Here is a 21,749-nt window from a genome sequence, read left to right as displayed (position 1 = left end):
AAAATATTATTGACTAAATTTTTTCACTACGTCCGGTGATAATGTTTAGCTGCTTTTACCCTCTAACTTTCTGGAATTATGCAAGAGCCAATGCGCTGGTAGGCTTTATGCTCGGAGGCAGTGAATTGCTGAGTGATGATGTATGCTGGCACTGCGTAGTTTAAAGCTTGACTGTTTTGTAGGAACAATGAGTCAACAAAGCGTTTTTTGTGACTATACCTTGTTGTTTTAACCAAGTTTGCATACCTGTCTTATGATACTCTCCGATTACTTCACAAGTAACAGTATGTAATCATAGGGCTACATGTAAAAATGTTGCAAAACATATAGATTAAGCTAATAAGTTTTGTGAAATCATTGATGTTGCATCTTTAGAGTGATGGTTATTGCCTTGACAGAATGAATTCAGCATATTATTTAATTTACTTGCTCGTATTGCTATTTAGATGACGAGCTAGTGTGCACGTTTGAGCATGGTATGTGCCGAGGGTGGCGCAATCTCCTGCGGCCAGCTGACAATACTCACTGGTTTTTGCAAAAAGGTCCGACTGATACTTCATCAACTGGTCCAACAACTGATCGCACTCTGATGGATTCAAGTAAGTGAAATAAAGTTTGTTCAAGGTTCTGCACTGTAGCCGACATAAAATTCTTTTGGTAAGTTTAAGTTAGAGAAATTAAGTTCCCACATATTCGTATCAGTGTTGTTACATCATAGTGAGGTTTAAACACAATAATTTAAACTATTTTTCACTTTATATTGTGATCAGTAAACACAACATGATCGCCAACTTAAAAACAAGTTCTAACATTTTTGTATTTGAGGAGCTATACAACATTTCCTAATTTCTTGATTTTGGCGTAACTCCATAATAAATGTATTTCAATTTTGTATTTTGCTAAGCGTACTTTGTGTATAAACACATAAATCAGAAAAAAATATAAGTTACAGTAGGTACAGTAGTTGCTTCTCTTGGAGTACTGTACTAAAACTTCCATGTGACGAAATATCTGCACACACTTACCGCCATCATTATAATTATGACAGCAAGTGTTAGCAGATATTTTTTCAATCAAGCTTATAGGCCAAACCATTGTATTTTGAATATTTCAGAAAAGCATCATAATTTATTGTCCAAATGTTCAGAGTGTTCATACCTACCACTTAAAAAGTATAATCATGTCTACGGATATCAATCGTTGTATTTTTTATACTTTTTGCCTCATGTTGACACAAATTGTGTTTTCTCAATTGGTTCTACTATGATGTGCCATTCACTATACAGAACCCATCTGGGTCCATAGCAAGAGACATAACAATGATTTCATCTTCACAGATGGCCAATACATTTACATTGAAACGTCTACGTGTGCCCTAACCGACTTTGCCACTTTGCTTTCACCTGAAATATCTTTCAACAATACATCCCAACGACTGTTCATCTCATTTTGGTGAGCTTTGACAACTATAGGATACTATAAGATTAATGTTACAAGATTTATAATATTTACGATTCTTATGTTACTCGTATGTTACATTTATGTTACATAACATTTATGTTACATAACATTTATGTTACGTACAATCTTTAAAAATAAGATTTTATTCAAACACAAATCTAAAAAATCCTACGCAACTATGAAAATGGAGGAAGAAAATACTCGTAACATGCAACCAATTGGAGTATGAGGACCAAAATCACGTGGTTCTCCATTTTGCAATATTTTGGAGAAAGCTCTTGTTAAAAAAAAAATTAAATGTTAAACGCATTTTGTCTTCAGCATCGAAGCTTTCGTAACAACTTATGTTATTTTAAAGAAAGAAAAAAAATGTAACAAACCAAACATTGCTTTTGCTTTTACTAAATTATATCAATGACGCAATTACGAAAGAAAACGGGTACAAGAACAAAAAATATGTTTTTTACTTTTCAACGAAAGTATTAAACTTTTCACTTTTTTTTGTTTACTTTTTTTTGTTTTTTTTTTACCCAGCAAACCAAAACCAATCTACTGGAACTGCATTAAGACATGCAGGCCTAAACTAATCATATATCGATTTTTTTGATGGAGAGAGAGAGAAACTTTTATTTCGTCTGTTGCGAGAATAGTACGGTACAATTATACACAATACGAATAGAACAGCACCATAGCAATCTAGATATCACAACAGACAGGAAGCAGCGAAAGACTATATCCGTCATCGAGTCAGCTGCTTCTCTCTTCTTGATGTGACAAATGTCAAGCATCGGCAAATTACGTGGAAACAAGATAGGCTGATGTTCAGTAATATTAATGAAAGAAAAGAAATCATGTGCTGCTGCGATCCTCAAGTGAAGTCCTGTGGTTTTATTCAAATACAAACTTTATTCCGGGTGATTAAAAATTGGAAAACTTATGAAATCAATAAACTCTTGTAGCAAGGGCGTTTAAACTTCAGTGCAACCAATAAGAGTTCAAGCCAATAAATAGTACAAGCAAAAACATTTTCACTACAGTATTACAAAAATAATCACAATTTAAAAAAAGAATATGCCTATTGTTTTGTCATAAAAATGGTGAGTGACCCCCAGTGTGACCTGTTGGGCTGCACGAAACTAGCTCAATGTGACCGTGTTAATTGAGAAAGAAATTAAATAGAATGTAAATGAGAAATAATTGAGTGTAAGCGAATATAACACAATAGGTCAATAATGTTTTCCTCAGATGAAATTTAACAAACTAAATCTAGGTAATGTAAGGGAGAGTGGGGCTAGTTTGAACAGGGGCAAGTTTAAACACTGCTAATAGCTCCTCTCCGAAAATAAATATATCGAAGCTCTGTTGCTCTATCTATGATTGCATAGTTACCGAATACCAGCAACGATTTTAGTCGAAATAGACTGATCATGCAACTTTCCAGAAAGAAAAGACTGTTTTGGGGGGTAAAAGTAAACTTTTTATTTTTTACTTGTAGTGTTGTAACGCAGCCTACTTGTAGTGTTGCCTGTTGTAACTCACTGTCTTTCAGATGGCCTGTCACTTGAACTGATAGCTAGTTAGCTTGGTAGTGAAATTTAAATAAATGTCCACTGGATGCTGTGGGGGCAAGTTTAAACGTGGTGTTTAAACTTTCCCCATCAGATTTGCTAAACCGTTTTTGTGTTATTAATTGTTTATTGAATTGTTTTTCTTAACTTAAATTTACATTCAGGTTGTTTAAGTTGAAATAATTATGAGAACCTATAAGAGAAAGACAGGTAGGGGCATATCCACCAGTGTTTGTGTGGCCGGGAGTTCTCTGGAGACTGATGGCTTTTCTCCTTTAAAGATAATGCCTATGCCAAAAGCTCCAACAAGGCAAAATGCAGGAAAAAGAAGAGCAGCAATCTTGACAGATACCTCTGAAAAATAAAAACTTAAAGAAGAGCTAAAAGGAAGAAAAATAAAACCAACAAAACCCTCGAAAAGAAGGCTGGAATATCTAACAAAGGAAACAACCAAACGTGAAGAGCTGTGGTTCTGCCTGGTGTGCAGCGAGCCGTATACGAACAGCCGTCCTGGTGAAGAGTGGGTAAGGTGTAATGGATGTCGTCAATGGGCACACCAAGACTGCACAGAAGACCTCCCAGACTATGTATGCCATAACTGCGCCTCAGATTCTGAGTGAAAACATGCGAAGAGACACTTGATTGATATGATACTGCAATTCGACTTGTGGCCGAATTTTCTTGATTTTCTGTTGATGTTTGTGTTGTTTTTTCGATACACCTTGTTCTTTTTCTGTTTGTTCTGATCTAAACTGCGAAACTGCATAATAACAAGAAGTTATCCAGTTGGTAATGGCTAGTCTTATGATTTTTAAACTTACCCTATGCGTGTTTAAACTTACCTCGTACACGGGGTAAGTTTAAACACTTGAAGAATATTTTGTATTTCAGTATAAAATCTAAACTGTAAAAAAGTTTTCAATTTTTTTTTGCGAGGTTACTACAAATGTTATAGGTATGCAACAAAGCTAAAACAACTTTATTTCATAAACAAACATGACTGTGAGACTAAATAACGTGAAAAGTGTTCAAACTAGCCCCACCCTCTCTTATCATTATAAAGTTTGGGCCCAAAATAACAATTTGTGATGATTTAAATGCACCTGTCACTTTTCCACTGACATAAAGCGACAAAAATTAATTTCATTAAAAAAAATCAAACACTTCGCATTGAAGTAAAAGCAGTGTTGTCCATTTAATTGCGATTCATCCAAACTTGTTTGGCAACCCCGCTTACAAAACAAACTAGCCTCAACTGCTGGCCAACGTTCGATTTTCATGTCACAAACTATGTAATTTATCATTGAAAACTCTTGAGCTGGTTTATCTAAATTGAGTTATACCGAGACTGCACACACTAACCCAGAAAAGTTCAAAAAAACAACTAAATTTAAAACAAAAAATTTTAGAACAAACTTTGAACCGATTTGATAACGGGTAGCAAACAAGATGTTACACAATAGAATGTAAAACAATTAATCCACATGGCTTACTAATCGTTGTTTGATCAATTTTGTTCTGTACTTCAATTGCTTCACTGGGTAATAATCTTATTTTCCTCATCCTGATTCTTTCAAATCTGAGGCTGGGGAGTCAATTGCTTGTTTGCTGCATGCGTCAACCGCAGAGTTGGATTCTTGATATTATAATTTCTCTTCAAGTTTTTGATCATTTCAAAAATCTTGGTATTTAAAATGTTCACAATTAAATTATCTTCTTCATTTCACTAAACTTAGTTTATCTCTAGGTTTCAATTTATTATGAATCCAGTTTTTAGATTTGGACCTGGAAAGCGAAAATTTTGCTGCTTAACTTTAAAAAGCGCGGGAAACCAAATATGGAATTTATCAGGAATCGTGATACTGATAACCAACATCAAGTTTGCTTCATGTTCGCCATGTTCGTGTTCGAACTTCGCCGAGCATAAAAATTAGCCTACAAAAAATTGCAATTAACCAACAAAACAGCCTTAGCCTGTAGCTAAGCCTAGATACCGGCAATAAGCCACACTTGCCCTGCTTCCGAATTGATAAACACAGCCCGGGTGCTGTAGGCTACTGATATGTGTATAAAATTTTTCGCGTTACTCAATGCTGATCTTTCATAAACATGTCTTCTCTTGTGAAAGGGTTCATATCTCTCAACTGGCTATTGCTTTTGGTGACTTGTGATCATGTAAATTATATTGCTTATTTAGCCTAAGAGTATTGTTGTAGCCTATTCATCACACAGTTATAAACAAAAAACACACAGTTACACAGTTAAACACAGTTATAAACGAGAAACAAAACAAACCAATCTTATAGTAGCCCACAACTTACAGTTATTTGGACTTCAGCGTGATGATGAAATGAAAGTTCTTTATAGTTACGTCGAAAATGAAATGATTAGTTTATAACACTATGACGTTTAGTCTGTGAGGGTATTATTGTATTCTTGATCCAGTTATTACATTTGTGTTTTTCTAGGTGACTTTTGCTGTGTTTGTTTAGTTACTGTAACTGAGCTTGTAAAAATAAGAAATAATTTACACTTACAATAGCAAACTACACTTACATAAATAGCCCACAGTATTCGTCTTTCTTATAAAGCAAAACTAGAGGTCATGATATCCAATTCTTCTAACTAGTGTATTGTAACTCACTAGCACTACACTAATCTCGATATTATTTATGTAAAACATTGCAGTTAAATCTTAATATTGCTTAGGTACCACATGTATGGGGACGACATTCAAACTCTGACTGTTACCCAAATATTTGCCAGTAGCAGTATAATTTTATTGGAGAGAAGCGGACAGCAAGGAACTGATTGGTTGCAGTTTGTTAAGGAACTGGATTACACATCTCAACCTTTTCGGGTAAAAAGAAACGTCATAAGCATTTTATATTAAATAGGCCTACTGCCTACTGCAAATAGAAGTTAAGGGTAAAATCTTGAAACGCTTGTTTGTTTTAAGAAAAGAGTTTTAATCAGCCTGAGAGTTGAACTACCATTGGCATACTTTGTTGTATTTTTCGAGTAGGATGTTTATGCTTTGCTGCGGCACCTGAAAACAAACTTGTGGTGGGCCCAAATGCCTCATCACTGAGTCGTAGTTGCAACGTCTATTAATCTATGAAGCTTCAATCAAACCGGAAGTGTAGGCTTACATACCCAACAAGCAAACTAACACATTTTATTGTGGTCTAACCTTGTTCGCTGCCTCACTGAATATATCTGATAGGCTACTTTAAGTAGTTACGAATGGCTTGTTCAGCAGCATTGTAATAATTTGCATTGCTTGGCAGGATTATGAAGATATCAAATAACCACTCTTCTGCTTGGTGCAGTAAAGATGCACGCTTGGCATTATCTTTAATTTTAAAGCTTTGGTAGAGAGTTTACTTTGCTGTTTCACAGACTTATTAAATTGAGTAACGTCAATTTTCCTACTTTTGTCAACAATAAAGAAGTATAGGCTATTGTAAACGACTATCTTACTTGTTCCACCGCTGTCCAGTTGATAGTATAGAGTAGGTCACCCTCTTCGAAAAGTGGGAAAAGGTTCGTACCGATAACTCAGTTGGTTATGCGCATGACTTAATGCATGTTGCAATGCAATGCATTGCTGACTACAGATTGTAGGGCACAATAGCGATTGTTGGGCATAATGTAGAGTAGAGATTGTAGGGCACAAGAGCGATGGTAGGGCATAATGTAGACTAGCATTTGATAGGCAAGATACCAAACAAATTTATGAAAATATGCAAAAAATTCTCGTCAACACTTGATGAATTGAAAAGTGTGGTGATGCAATTCCCCCTAAATTTCTTCCGAAATCAGAGAACCATATGCAGCAAATAATCTCATTATATTCTTTAATATCATTTTCGCAATGGAAAATTAAATTCAAAGTTTTTAATGTTCTCAACAACAGGCCAATTTTTTTCAGATATCTTTTACTGGCACTTGTGGAAGTTCGAGTACAGGCGACATTGCTTTAGATGATATTTCACTGACAGGTACAACGTAATATAATAAGTTGCGATATCTCTTCATTTAGTGGAATTGTAATAAGTTGGCTTACTATTTATTGCCTTCAGTTTTAGCAACGTCATATGCATTAGGAAGTGGAACTCCGTTATGTTTTTAAAAAGTATTAACTTCTGATATAGCCTATCCTGTCCTTGCAGCAGTATCGGATCCAAAGAATCCACATGTCACCCCGAAGCTGAGAAAAAAAACGACGTTTTTGTAAAATCATCTCGCTTGCTATGCTGGCTCAATCAAATTTAATAAAAGCTATTCGATGACATAGGATAAGAGTGTGGTAAATTAGAAACGAATTGAACGTGTTAATAATGCTGTTGCATGCCTCTCAAAAACTGAGAAAAAGGAGTTCATAAGCAATAAAATTGCTCAGTAAACTGCAATAAATAAATCAAATTGACGTGTTCCAGGGATAATACAGACACGAGATGAAGTGTGTGACGTGATAATGCTTGCATAGTGCCATTTTTACTTCTTGCTGATCGTTGATTGTTTTGTTGCGACATTGCCTTAAGTTTGTTTTGAGTTGCTCTGCTGCTTTTATTTTGATATTTACTTGAGTTTTGATTTTGCAGTAGATTTCACGACAGTGTGTTCCAGTAGTAAAAGTCAGGATAGAAGGGTAATTTTAATTTCAACTTTAGCTCTGATTTTAGGATACAACAGTATATTCTATGGCCTCTGGAATAATGTTTTAAAATTTTTGCCACTTTAACAAACTCGATTTAAAAAAATAAAAGCCGATTAACCCCCCTTAATAATACAGATATAAAACATCATCTTTGTTTCTAATGGTAGCATGTAAGAGCAATTCATTCTTTTCAGATACCATCACTGATACATTAATTGAATGTACGGAAACACCAAAATTTAAGTAAGTGTTCTGTTTAATTTTTATTGTAGGGCAATAAAAATTGTGTAATAGTTTACATCCATTTTTAAAGCAGATGTTTATGAACAATAGGCTAGGCTTTAGCAACATTTTTTGGCCACAGACCATTATTATTGATAAATCTGTTTTTTCGCATACTTCAGTCATACCTCGCATGATTTTTCCCTCCAATAAGCGTAGTAGGATAATCCAAAATTAAAAATAAATTGATTGTGATTTGACAAATATTACAGCAATCACGCCTGGCAACACACAAACTCAGCAGACAGCAATCAAGACAATCAAAACAAGAAGCACTTTTTGACGTCAAAATGGCCTTGAAAACGAAGCATTTCAAAGTTGTCATAGAAAACACAAGCAATTTCAAAATGCGAGTCACCGAGTCTTGCCCGCTTTAGCTTCAACACGTCTTTTGCAACGGAGAAAAATGTCTTCATCGTGGCACTGTAAGGAATGGAGTTGTCGTATTTTAAAACGACGTTATAAATCGGCACCAGGAAAGCTCAAGGACTTGCTTCTGTCTGAAAAAAAGCTTCCACAATTTGCTATTTTCGTACCGACGTTTCATGTGATGGCACCAGCACACCAAAACATTCATCCTCCGAGTCGTGGCTGGTGTTGGTGGTCGCTCTTGTCGGTATCAACGTGGCTTGATGTTTCCCGCAATAGTCGTAATAGTTTTGATTTCTACTTTGATTTTTTCACGCATTGTTTACATGAAAAATCTCCAAACAAGAGTCATATTTTCACTTTAAATTGAAAAGTAGCGAGAGCGGGGCTGAAAGAAACGTAACGCCTCTACTTTACCTTGAATAACCCCCAAACTAGATAAGCCTCCCAACTGAGGTTTTGGAAGGCGTGTATATGGCCTTGCGTGATTTAAGCTATTGATTATCGAGCTTTTGTAGCAGTATTTACAACAATTTTTCATTTTAAATTTCCAAGAAGCATTAAACAAAATAAAATAATAGGTGGGCCCCTAAACAGCCGTGCCCCCTCCAGGGGGATATAGCAAGGGATTAATACGACACTGCTATTCAAGACTACTTTTAAAAATAACATGTTTGCACTACATAATCACAACAACGCTAAAAAAAAAAACATTTTTCAAGGCATGGGGAGGCATATGCCCCCCCCCCATGTATACGCCACTGGTGTGTCTATTCTCCAATGTGGTTGGGAGACGTGGGCGTTCACTGTAGAAACTAGGCGTAACATTGAAGCAGCTGAAATGTTGCTTTATAGAAGAATGCTCCGCATTTCATATAGCCAACTATTTCTCGGTCACATCATCAGATAAGAAGAGTTCAAAGATCTATATCTACGCGGTCGCCTTCTCGGGAGACGTGCTCGTGGCAGACAATGAATGACATTTTTATCTCATTTTCAACAAAATAAGTCAATCAGCCAACCAAGAACACTTTTGGATACTGCGTCGCATAGGAAACGCTGGATAAAAATACAAACCAAGCATCTGGTTCATCAAAGGCCGCATCGTCTATGATCCTGTAGTAGTAGCAGGGAACTGTGTTCCATAAGCTAGTGCAAACTACTACTACCACAGCGAACCTGCAGCATCAGGCTGAAACAGGTAGTTTGTATAGCTACATTTGTGAAGTAAACAACGATTATGCTGCTAAAAGCCAAACTCAATCTATTGCTTCATTTTTTTTTGCTAAAGCAACCCTTGTAAACGAGAGGTAAAGAATTATTGTCTAAGTTAATTGGAAATTGACCCTTCTACTCTAAGGTGGTCGGAAAAGCAAAGCTTCGAGTGGTGTAATGCTACGTCTCTAACTTGTTTTCATTGATGTCGTACACGCCAATATTCTTGATGAATAAGGCAAGTTCAAGAAGATGAACGAGACTATAGGTAAAAAATCAGCTCCGGGATCAATGAATATCAGAGCGGCAAATGCAAACATCGTTCACTACACAAAAGATGTTTCAAAGAGTTGAGAAGAATTTTTGCAAGATCTTGTTCATGATGTTAGGCCGAGGAAGTGGGCCTACTGAAAAGTGCTGTCTGTTATACAACCACAAGTCTCAATTTTGAGAAGTGGGCTCTGTATTGAATAAAACATTAAAAGCAGTTGAACTAGATGAAATCTGTGTGGACATGCTAAAAGTCATGGACGAAGAAGGAATAGACATTACATGGAGGTTATTAAAGAGGATTAATTTCTAAGGATATGTTAAAATTTGCATTGACTATCTCATCAAAGGAAATAACTCCAGTATGCACAATCAAGATACAGAATACACCGGTCTCACAAGTAAATATTTTCAACTATATGGGTTCTATAGTCACTTCGAATGGTCGATGCTGGAGCGATGTAAAATCAAGAATTGCACAATCCAAACAAGCTTTCATCAAAATGCCCAAAATACAGAAATCTAACTCAATCTCTCTATACACTAGAATAAGAATTTTACATGCATACATTTGGTCAGTTCTGCTATATGGCTGTGAATCCTGGACTATATGCCCGCAAATAAAAAAGAAGATCAACAGTGCTGAAATTTGGTTCATTCTGAGAATGATGGGAATTAACTGGATGGATAAGATCACTAACGAAGAAGTGTGGAGACGCTCTGGGTGCACCCCTGGCGTCCTCATCACAACTATCAAAAAAAGGCAAATGGCATTTATCGGGGCATGTCTACCGCAAGCGCGGAATTGAACATTCGGCAATGATGGGGCGACTTCCTGGTCAGAGGCACCGGGGGCGTCCACGTTTGGAAATCTTCAAAAATCTTTCAACATGGACAAACCAAAATTTTGTAAACTAAGAACTGTGAACAATCGATCGTTGTGGAGACTCAATGATGATGAAAATTGGACTACTAAGAGTTACTAACTTACCTCTACATATCGGCTATGATACATGCGACGACTGGAAGTTAGATGTTCACGTTCAATCTTATTTGATTGCACAATTTAATTTGTTTGATGTTTTTGTTATTTATCTTTAATTTAAGGTTTGTATGCTAATAAAAGTTTTTAAAAGTTTCAGAATCACTACTATCCTTCAGCTTGAATTTGATTTATTTTTCTTGTAGCTGTCGGTTTGTTTAAAGTTTCAAAATATTTCTTGACGACAAATTACTTGTCATAATTTCAAGTTTAATTAAACTTTTACTAAAGATTCTTAAAAAATGTTGCCATCAGTCCAAGCAAATGTGCTTCAAAGTGTGGATCTGATTCTGAAATGCGACGAGACATTGTTGATCATGTGACAGCTTTGGCCAATAAATTTTTCAGGCTTGCCCCCGCAGAGCTGATGGAGCTTCAAGTAGACACCAACAACACAAATGAATACGTCTACATCGGTCGAGACCTGACTTATGACATCAACACTATCGGTGATGAATGCAAGAAAAATGGAATGGAAGCAACCTACCAGTTCATGCTGCCGGATATGCTGAAGTGCGACCCCTACTATTCGGTAAGAATTAACGCGTAAAGTCTGATAAATTAACGAAATGGATAGCAAGGATAAAAAATACATAACGCAAAAGCAATCTGCGCAGAAACAAATATCACCAGCAAAAATACAGTATGTGTATAGAATGCAAAAACAACGTTTCTATCAAACAATTTGAGATCATGTCCAGAGGCAGGTCTGAGTAACAAACTAAAATCTTAGAAGCCTTGTACATAAAACATAACAATCCACCTTTGAACAGACAATTGTTTGTTTGCGGCTCGTCTTTCTTGCTCTCTGTATTTTAAAATTAGTTTTTTCGCACCTTGCCTTTCTACCACATCATGTGATCTGTTTAACACCTTTTGATGCAGTTACCTTTGATTCTCGCAGAGCCTATATCGTTGAGTTTGAGCTAGTCAGAAGTAGCCTACTGTACAGTTTTTATATTTTCCTGTTTATAGTTATAATAACCATTGTATTTTATTCAGATGTAGTAAAATTGTTTATATGTTATTCCTGAAGAGGACATCTTGTGATGTCGAAAACGTTCGATATTTAATTTGTTGCGTAGTTTTGTGTTTCTGTAAATATAATAAACTTGAATATGTTAAACTTGATCACGTTGCTCAGCTTCGTATGTCTATGTTTTAATAAACAAAGAAAAACCTGGATCAAATTTCATTCTTAAAAATTTTGTTTGCTTGTCTGTTCCAGCCTTACAAAGTCAACTTCGAGTGCTTTTCCTTGGCAATTTTACAACACAAAAAGTCATTTATCTCAAAAACGTAAAAATGGCGCATATTAGGTTCAGCCAAATCACGGCAGAGCTGGTTTTGTGCGTGATTGTGTGGTGTCAAACTCGTGAGTGAATGAGCAGCATTTACATAACTTATCAATATGGAACATGCATTTTGCAAGAAAACGTGATGTGATAGAGGAAATTTGAGCTCAGATTCGGATTTAGCACCCCAAAATTACCCTAAATCAGTTCTCAAAATCCATGCAAAAAAAAAGGTCTTTGTTGACCAGTGTCATTTTTATTTTATGTAGCTTATACTGCATATTTAAAGTTATTTCTAATGAAAACACAAGTACGTGTAGAAAAAGTTTGAAGGATCGTTTCGTTTTTTCTTTCTTTATTTTTAAATGCTGATAATGTGAAAATTTAAACTTGTTTTACATAGGCTGCTGTAAATTAAAGAAGAAAATCCCCACTGGCCGTAAAACAAACTATTCTTCACATTACCTGATCTAACAAGACCAATCAACACACAAAATTAATAGCAATATGTCCATGTTGGAGAACCGGTATTCTTCTATTGAAGACTCATCAGAACAACTTAAATATTCTTTTTTCTTGATCTTTACTTGTCCAAATTTTAATTCAGTTTGTAGATGGCTACATTTTTCTCACATGGACGTTCAGGAACTTTCCAGACCTCACCCAAGATTTTGTTCGCTTCAAGGAAGCTTGCTTCAACAGGACTTGTCGGTACAACACCAAGTATTTTCTCAACACCGCTGGAGGCTTCAATGTGGGACTTGAGTAAGGACTGTGTACAATGGAACGTTGACAATTCTATTCATTGTTTGAAATTACCACGAGCAAGGAAAGATTTGTACTTGTCTAGTTGTATGCCTGTCTGTGACGTAACAACTTATTGTGAGTCAATGATGTAATTGTGACGAAATTTAGGAAACTCGCCTTTGCTAACCAGCAAATGGATGGCGTCTTCAAACTTGCCATTGGATTCTATAACGTGGACTTCAACGCTCCTCAGACGTCGGTAGTCATGCCTGGGTGGGTTTACGTCAAAGTTCGGGTGACTGGTGTTTCGGCATCGGGAAGAGTCTATGTTCAGGTGAGGGATTATGACGTCAAATTTTCACTGCATCAGTTCTATGACTTTTTTCACTTATCAATTTTTTGCTGTTGGCGCGAACATGTGAAAAACATACAATATTAGGCTACCAGTCAACTGATGTAGACTACAGATTTACAAATTACAGGACAACAAAATTAGTGTAAACGAAAATAGTTGCAACATACAAACAATTACATTTCAGTCTTGATCTTCTAAATTTTGGGTTTTAATGAATTAAGATTCTTCATTTCACTGATTTTTTAGCTAGCCTAAGAAAACACGCTAGCCAGCCACGTTTCCTTACATTGCGTTTTCTTTCGAGTTTTCAACTTAAACTAAAGATTAACTGGAATGAACTGCGTGATAGCCTACTGTAAGCTTTCTCATTCGGTTTATTAGTGTCCCACCCTCGCTGCTGAATAAGTCTGTTGTTTTCGTCTCGTACAATCAGAGTCATATAGCCTACTAGACCAACGGTGGGCAAACTGCGGCTCGCGAGCCGCATGCGGCATACTTTATAAATATATTATCTCGGACTGTCAACCAAGTAGTGGCGTACCTAGGGTGTAGCAGGTTTGGCTCGAACCATGGGCGCCACATTGGTAGGGACGCAAAAATCGGTTGGTATAAATTAAAATTTGTGACTTAGCCTACACTGTCTTTAAAATTTAATTTGCGGCCAATACAACACAAAGATCAAAAAAGAATTTCTATTTTACTGTAGCCATTGTTAAACAATGGAATTGTGACTTTGCAAAAGCAACATTGTGCTTCTCCTGGCTCATTTTGCGTTCAGTCAGGAACAATTGGAAGTTTAGTAACGTCGCTATATAAGCAGCGATTAGTTGAAGCTTAGAAGTAGTACCAGAACTTACTTATTCATTTTTACAAGAATTTATTACTTTGTAACATTAAAGCAGGGATTCATAGTATAGGGATCGCCAACTCGGCTGAAAATCCGACAATCGGAGTGTAAAAGTGTTGCCAGATATGTTTTATATTTTTGGAACAAAATATTATTTTGGCATTTTTAAAGAGTAGTGGTCGCCCAAAGCTTGTCCGTTTAAAACTAACCTGAAGTTTAAAGTTGCACAAGATTGAGTTAAAGTAGTTTGTAGTTGTGTAACTTTGCAATAAAAATGTTCTAAATTTATGTACCAAACTTAAATAAAACTTGCAGGTGTAAAAAAAATTATTAGAAACCAGTTAAGAACAAAAAAAATTGAGAAAATTAAATAACACCTCAGGATTAAAGAGCTTCATGTTTTAAGTGTTGAAGCTGGTAATTATTTTTTCAAGTAGGCTTAATATGTTTTATGTACAAGAGAGGGTAAATTTGCCAAAAATATGATAGTTTAATAAGTGAACAATAAAATTTCTTTAGATTAGTTTTAAAATATTTATTTACGGGCAAGTTTTGGGCAACTACTACTTTAAAAATGCCAAAATAATATTTTTTCTAAAATATAAAAACTATCTGGCAACACTTTTACACTCTGGTTGTCGGATATTCAACCGAGTTGGCGATCCCTATAGTATGAATTTCTGCATTAAAGCATCGCGCAACCTTGACAAATGAACACTTGGAAGAATTAATTTGCACAGCATTAACAACTTATCGTCCAAATTTTCAGAGATTAGTGAGTCAAGTACAAAACTCATATGGATAAGCAATCATTGTGTTTTTGTTGCTGTTATGTTATGTCAACTGATTTTGCGGCTCGCTGGTTGTCGTCGTGTGAGCGTCTGGGGCCGAGGGTCTATCCTTTTACCACCCCAGATGCGGCTCGCTGGTGTTTATGGTTTATCCACGAGCGGCTCTTTCTTTAAACAACTTTGCCCACCCCTGGCCTAGACCTACAGTCATTTGTGCAGATGCCATTGTCCTTCAAACCGAAAAGTGAACATTTTTATCAAAACCGCCAACACAATACCTTCTTCCATTTCTTCAACAGATTAATCATGTCTGGTCGCTTGTGAACTCCTTCCTTTTCATTCTGTCTTTTGTTTTAAGTAGTAGCCTACTTCCGGCATGCTTTTCATTCTCGTAATTTGGTTGATATTGTCAAAATATGTTATTTTTGTTCTTCTTTTGTTCGTTTGCCTTCTATCAACCCAGTCAACATTAATTTTTCCAACGAGTTCCGTCTTGCTATGTGTCCGAAATATCTTAGTTTTCTGAGAAACACAATATCAAGTGCAATGAAAACTTCAACATGCTGGTGCTAGAACACGTCAACATAGTCAAGTACGCAGGTGGAGAGCCAACTACATAACGTAACTAAAACAAAATAATCTGTTTTGCAGCTTATAAACTGCTGGATCAACGGTGATGAGGATTCACAAGTGTCGCCCAAATATGACGTCATAAAAGACAAGTAAGTGCGCAATAATCGAAAGAGTCTATTTTTTTTCAGCAAAAGTCGCAGTTTTGGTTCGTTATTTCTTTCCAACTTTCGTTCGTTCGAACTGGAATCCATTTCTAGTGACGTCTGGCTCACAAATCGAACATGTAACATCAACTGATTGATAAGTCGTCAAAAGATGAAATATATTTCTGCTGCATTGGATAAAACTCAGCTGCATTAAACTTGCGAGAGTGTAGGCCTTCTAACAAAACCACAAAGAATGACCACATGATGCTGCTAATGATGCGATGAACGCAATTACAGGATGCTCCAAAACACCCCCGCAACAATGGAGTTAAGGAATTTCATGCCAGATGATGCAAAGTTTGCTTTCCGATCTTTCTTCTTCACAACAAACAACATCAACCAAGATCAGTACATCTTTGCCCATTGTGAAGTTGATCTTTGTGACAACACAATCGAAACAAATTGCAACTCGAAAGCAAAAGTAAGTTGTTTTTGAATAAAACTAATTTTTGTTCGAATCCTCATCGCATCCTAGCCTACCATTGTTCGTCACTAACGTGCCCGTGACGAAAAGATCACCCACTATAAGCTATGTTTCTCCAATTTCTGCTCAATTACGGATGGGTTTGAAAGTAGTCATGGGGGATTTGGGTTTAGAGAAAGAAACTTGGAAGGAAGAATGTTACTTGATTTCTTTGATGTAAAGAAACTTTACGTTTAAACGCTTGGTTTAAAAAAAAGGAGATATAGAAGGTGACATATAGCTCAGGAGGACATGGGTTGGAGATTGATTTTATCTTGATTGGGTCAGGAAGACAGAAAGCACTTGATAAATGTAAAAGTAATATCATGGAAATTGCAGCATTTTGACTAGTAGTGGAAAATCTGAATATGAAAAAAGTAAAAAGGTTGTGAAAAAATATTTTTGACCGTTTGTTTAAGAAACGATCATGCTTCTAAAACTAATGAAAAATGATGGAAAGAATATTGTCGGGGGAAGATGAATAAAGAGTAGAGATGGAAAGTTGCATTTGTCCGGAAAGCAGAGAAAAAGCATGGAAAGCACATATGGAAAACATTATGAATGAGGAAAATGTATAGGAATATACCATAGAGGCAGTGGCGTAAGAGCATATGCTGCCGCCCCTGGCTTTCGTTGAAAATGCCGTCCTAAGTAGACCGCAGCAAATTTTGAAATAGTTTCATGTTCAAGCAATATAGGCCTATAACTGGCAATGCATAATTGATTTCATTGGTTTTACTTTTGATAGACCCCGTTTCTTGCGTTTCTGCTGATAAGCTGATCTTTTCAGTATCTCTCTGGAGCTCAGCGTTGTTGTCTGGGTTTTCATTAGAATCGTTCCCTGGTAATGTTAAAGAAACATTTGAACCAGAAGAGGTTACAAATTTTAGCATAGCTCCCTCGTGCTTTTTTAATTGTGCTTCTCTTGCTTTCTTCTTCTTTTTAAAAAAAGCTCCACTCTCTTTGACACGTTTCATTTTCGAGTCTAAATTAACACTTGTATAAATTTAACCACAACCTGTCATTTCAACGTTTACAATTAATAACAACTTAAACGTTTACAATTAAACGTTTAAATGCCCAGGACTGGTTCACCTTCCACAGTTTTCTTGGTCTGCGGAACCAAATCGTAACTAACTAGCTCGTGATTAGCCATCTCTCCGGGCCCCCCTCAGTCCTGGGTACAATGTCCCCCCCTCTCTTAGGGTCAAACGTGAGGACTCGCTAAAACTTGTTTTCGTGCTAGCGTCAAAAGCCAATAAGAGCCCCTGGCCGCCAAAAGTCTGCTAAGTAACCGGAAGAGTCTTTCCCAACGACACACCGGTAGTCTACTTCAAATACTAAATAAACACCTAGCTAAAATTATGATGCTGGCACAGAAAACCTATCCTGCCCTAACTAAACTGAATCTGCAGTTCTAGTCAACTCTCAACACTATGTCTGCCTTCCCCATCTAACTACGCTAAAACAATAAAATACACCAGTATCTCAGCTTTACTGCACACGAGGTCTGACCGTCTGACCACAGAAACAACTGCTGAGATAGAGAAAATGAATCGTGATTATAACAACAGATTTATGACGTAATAAATGTTACTAAGAATTGAACAACAGACGGAGTACAGGCTACAGCTATCCAACGTCACGCAAGAAGCAACTCGAGCTTTTTAGCTGTTGTTCTATCCTTAAATTTTTTAAGGTGTGCTAGCTGTCTCTTTGTAAATCATTTTCTTGTTTTACTTTATATTTATTTTTGCATTACTTTATTTCTCGTGCTGTGTGCACTGCGCAGCCTCATTTTGCCGCCCCTTTGCTGCGTGCCGCCCCTAGCGCAGAGCCAGAACCGCCAAGTGGCTGCTACGCCACTGCATAGAGGCTAATTAAGTGAAGGGGCCTGTGGAAAAGGTTACTCGAAAAGAAATGGTGGAAGCAATGGAGAAAATGAGGCATCGTCAAGCGACCGGTACGTCGGATGATAAAAGCAAGTGGAGAGCTCGGGGTTGAAGTGATGATGCAGCTTTGTGAAAAGGTACTGGATGGTGAAGGAATGTCACAAGAGTGAAACAAAGCATTGTTGTGTCACTGTTCAAGGGAAAGGGAAATGTGAATAGTTGCAATGCATATAGGGGAGTGAAATTGTTAGACCATGGAATGAAAATTGTAGAACGAGTATTGGAGAAGTGGTAGAGAAAGCATTAACAGACATAACTGAGCAAAGTTTAACATAATAACATACAAAAAATAAAATAAAGCGAGCGTTTTCGGCTACACATATAGCCCTTATCAAGCCTAAAGAAAAATATTACATTGTATAAGAAGTACTTGAGAAACATACATTATTACAATATACCAAAAATATGGTCTGGTCTAAACAGTTGAAAAACTGCTTGCCTTGCTCACATGAAAGGAGAACTGGATTGCGCAGCACAACGAGTCTAGGCTATTTGAAAATCAGAAAAACTAATTGCTCTGAGGTGGAGATGTCTAAACATACTACGCATGTGTTTGAACATTGCCCTTTCTGAACAATTAATTAATTCAACAATTGATTAGTAACAATTAAGTTATCTTAATAGGTATTGACTTGTTTGGAACTGTTTCCCCAAGTGCATTGTGCTTTTTGCATGGCATAGTCCTAACAACACAATGATAACAATAATTAATCCATGAAAATTGTAATACAGACCAGGGATGTTTGCTAACTCAGAACAGCATGTATATTTTTCCAGCAAGCAAAACGAGTGTTTTCCACATTAATTCCGTTTCTAAAAATCCTCATCGTCAGCAGCCATTAGTTGAACGTAAAGGCAAAGGACTTTTCTTGTGGCTTAGGTTTATGTAGCGTCAACTTAACTGTATTTCATGAAACAGGTTTTTTGAAACATTGTAAGAACAAATTTTATTCACATTTAGTAACAATTAAATTTCTATCAAGTGTTTATTAAGATGGATATTTGAGACTAGGGAAGAATTTTTCAAAAGCAAAATGTAAAACTGAACCAAGCCATTGTTATATAACAAATACCATTTATGTCCTTATCAGCGAAGGCGTCGTGACCTCAGCGTTGGAGGAGAAAGACCCGAAAGAACAGGACAGACTGTTTCATATGGCCCACTGCTCGTGACGGATCCTTCGGAAGACAAGAAAGCGTCGCCATGCGAAAGGGTGAGTAGACTCTGGAAAGATGTCGCTTGTGTTTGTTGTTGTTCTTACTGAATATTTTTGTTGATGTACCTGAAACAATACATGTAGCAATGTAGCATATGCGAGTCAGGCTATATGTCATGAACGTGTCAGGCTAAATTTCATGAACGAGTCAGGCTACATGTAATGAACGAGTCAGGCCACATGTCACGAACGAGTCAGGCTATATGTCATGAACGAGTCAGGCTACATGTCATGAACGAGTCAGGCTATATGTCATGAACGAGTCAGGCTACATGCCATGAACGAGTCAGGCTACATGTCACGAACGAGTCAGGCTACATGTCATGAACGAGTCAGGCTACATGTCATGGACGAGTCAGGCTACATGTCATGAACGAGTCAGGTTACATGTCATGGACGTGTCAGGCTACATGTCATAAACGAGTCAGGCTACATTTCATGAACGAGTCAGGCTACATGTCATGAACGAGTCAGGCTACATGTATGGACGTGTCAGGCTACATGTCATGAACGAGTCAGGCTATATGTCATGAACGAGTCAGGCTACATGTTATGAACGAGTCAGGCTACATGTCATGAACGAGTCAGACTACATTTCATAAACGAGTCAGGCGTCATGTCATGAACGAGTCAGGCTACATGCCAACACTCGAGGTGGGTGATTGACCGATGTGTTTTAATAACAACAATCGGAAATTTTACTCTGTCAATCTCAGTGACCGCGTCTGCGTCAGTGAGTCAAAGCCTCTACAAGTATGCGAAACTGCCAGATTTAAGCTCTGTAAGAAGCTTTCCCAGTCCGAGGATAAAGATTCAATTAATTAAATTCACTTTGAATCGACCCAAACAGTCAAAATCTTTTCACATTTATTTCGTCAGAATAACGAAAAATGTTCCGATATCTGCACTGTGATTGGCAACGACGCTGTTTGTTCCTGCACAAGAGGCAAGGCTCTTTTGCAAGATGGAAGAACATGTGGAGGTATGCAGTGTTGTGTTGTATGTGTAGTAGGGTGGTCCTTAGTTGTATACTAAAAAAAAAAATTTGGATATTTGTTGGTCTGACCCTGCCAAAACGTTCCTTTTGGTTAAAAAACACCATGTGTAAAATTTCACTGATATTCCTTAATGTTTAGAGGTAGCTCAATGGATCTGAAATTCGACCCAGAAGAGGTATAGAAGGCTTAAGCACTTCCATAGTTGCTCTCTGCCAAACGCTAATGATGACCAATATCACTCGTTGTTGCCCAGTAAGGTCTGCTTCAGGGTGTTAGGGAACTTTTTGCGGTGGTCAGCAACAACTTTCAATGCAAACTGCAGTTGCTCCTCATCCTTTGTGAGATAGGCAGAGAAATCGTTAACAGTTCTGCTGCTGGAAACGAGCTAGCTCGTCCAATTGTGATGTAATTTAACGTCACATGACGTCACAATGCCCCAAAAATCCTAATGTGTTGCCAGTCTGGGGGCCTGACAGGTTGCTTCAATTTTAAACCAAAAAAAACGATTTTTAACCCATTTCCCCGCCAAATTCTTAAAATTAAATAAAAGTCAAAACACCGATCAGTGTGAACAAAGCTTGAAGTTCAGCAATGACTTCAAGGTCTAGAAATTCTCAGACTGGGATCATGATGCCAGGCTACTAGTATAGGTCATGTAAAAGAGCTTACTTTTTAGGCAGCAAGGTAATTGAAATATTCTATTATTTTTTAAGGTTTAGACCAGGGGTCACCAACCTTTTTCGCGTGCGGGCCACTTTGGCACTAAGGAGAGCTACGGCGGGCCGCACTAATGAAATGTTAGGTAGGTTGACTCTTATGCTAAAAAAGAACGCATTTCGTACCCAGTATCCAACGTTACATGTTGTTCATATTTATGCTAGAATACCGCAGCAACAAAATTAATCGAACAAAGCTCTTGCCAGGCCAAGCTCCTTTTACAACACTTTTGACTCTTTAACATTGCTTAATAAACGAGGCCACTTGTTTTGCGCACTTATAGCGAATCGAGCGGTTTCATCAGAATATTCATCGCCAAGCAAGAGTGGTGTTGTCACTTCGCTTCACAAAAGATATCTTGCAATTAACAATTTCAGTAAACAAGGAAATGTTTGACACATCGCAATAGAGGCAACAATAGTGACCTGCAAAGATATCAGTAAAAAATAGGCTCCAATAACAGGGAAAAAGAAACCAGGCACCATGAAACAAATGCTTGTAGAAATCACCCTTCCATATTTCTTTAAAAAAAGAAAAAAAAAAAACATTTTGCAGTACTTAGCTAAATATTTTCATAATACTATCAGAAAAAGTCTTTAAATTTATATATAATATTTTGACAATTTATTATAAATTGAGTTGGCACACCGACCTATTTTGTCAACAAAAACTTGCATAAAGAGAACACTGGTCGTGAAACACAATAACGGTGAAACGC

At 37.0% G+C, this 21,749-nt stretch overlaps 1 protein-coding gene across 1 annotated transcript in view; it reads left to right on the top strand.

Moving 5' to 3' along the window:
* The window catches only part of LOC145773944 (uncharacterized), a 67,460-nt gene that overhangs the window by 29,186 nt on the left and 16,525 nt on the right, over window positions 1-21,749 (top strand). The window contains exons 6-17 of the mRNA XM_082585067.1: window positions 447-599; window positions 1,338-1,452; window positions 5,739-5,889; window positions 6,964-7,033; window positions 7,887-7,935; window positions 11,219-11,402; window positions 12,773-12,930; window positions 13,081-13,246; window positions 15,557-15,627; window positions 15,922-16,105; window positions 19,191-19,313; window positions 20,196-20,298. Coding sequence (XP_082441193.1) covers window positions 447-599; window positions 1,338-1,452; window positions 5,739-5,889; window positions 6,964-7,033; window positions 7,887-7,935; window positions 11,219-11,402; window positions 12,773-12,930; window positions 13,081-13,246; window positions 15,557-15,627; window positions 15,922-16,105; window positions 19,191-19,313; window positions 20,196-20,298 — 1,527 coding nt within the window. The remainder of the gene's footprint in view (window positions 1-446; window positions 600-1,337; window positions 1,453-5,738; window positions 5,890-6,963; window positions 7,034-7,886; window positions 7,936-11,218; window positions 11,403-12,772; window positions 12,931-13,080; window positions 13,247-15,556; window positions 15,628-15,921; window positions 16,106-19,190; window positions 19,314-20,195; window positions 20,299-21,749) is intronic.

Source organism: Aplidium turbinatum, chromosome 7, assembly GCF_918807975.1.
Source record: "Aplidium turbinatum chromosome 7, kaAplTurb1.1, whole genome shotgun sequence".
In the NCBI taxonomy this organism is placed as follows: Eukaryota; Metazoa; Chordata; class Ascidiacea; order Aplousobranchia; family Polyclinidae; genus Aplidium; species Aplidium turbinatum.
This window is presented reverse-complemented; position numbering and strand designations above follow the sequence as displayed.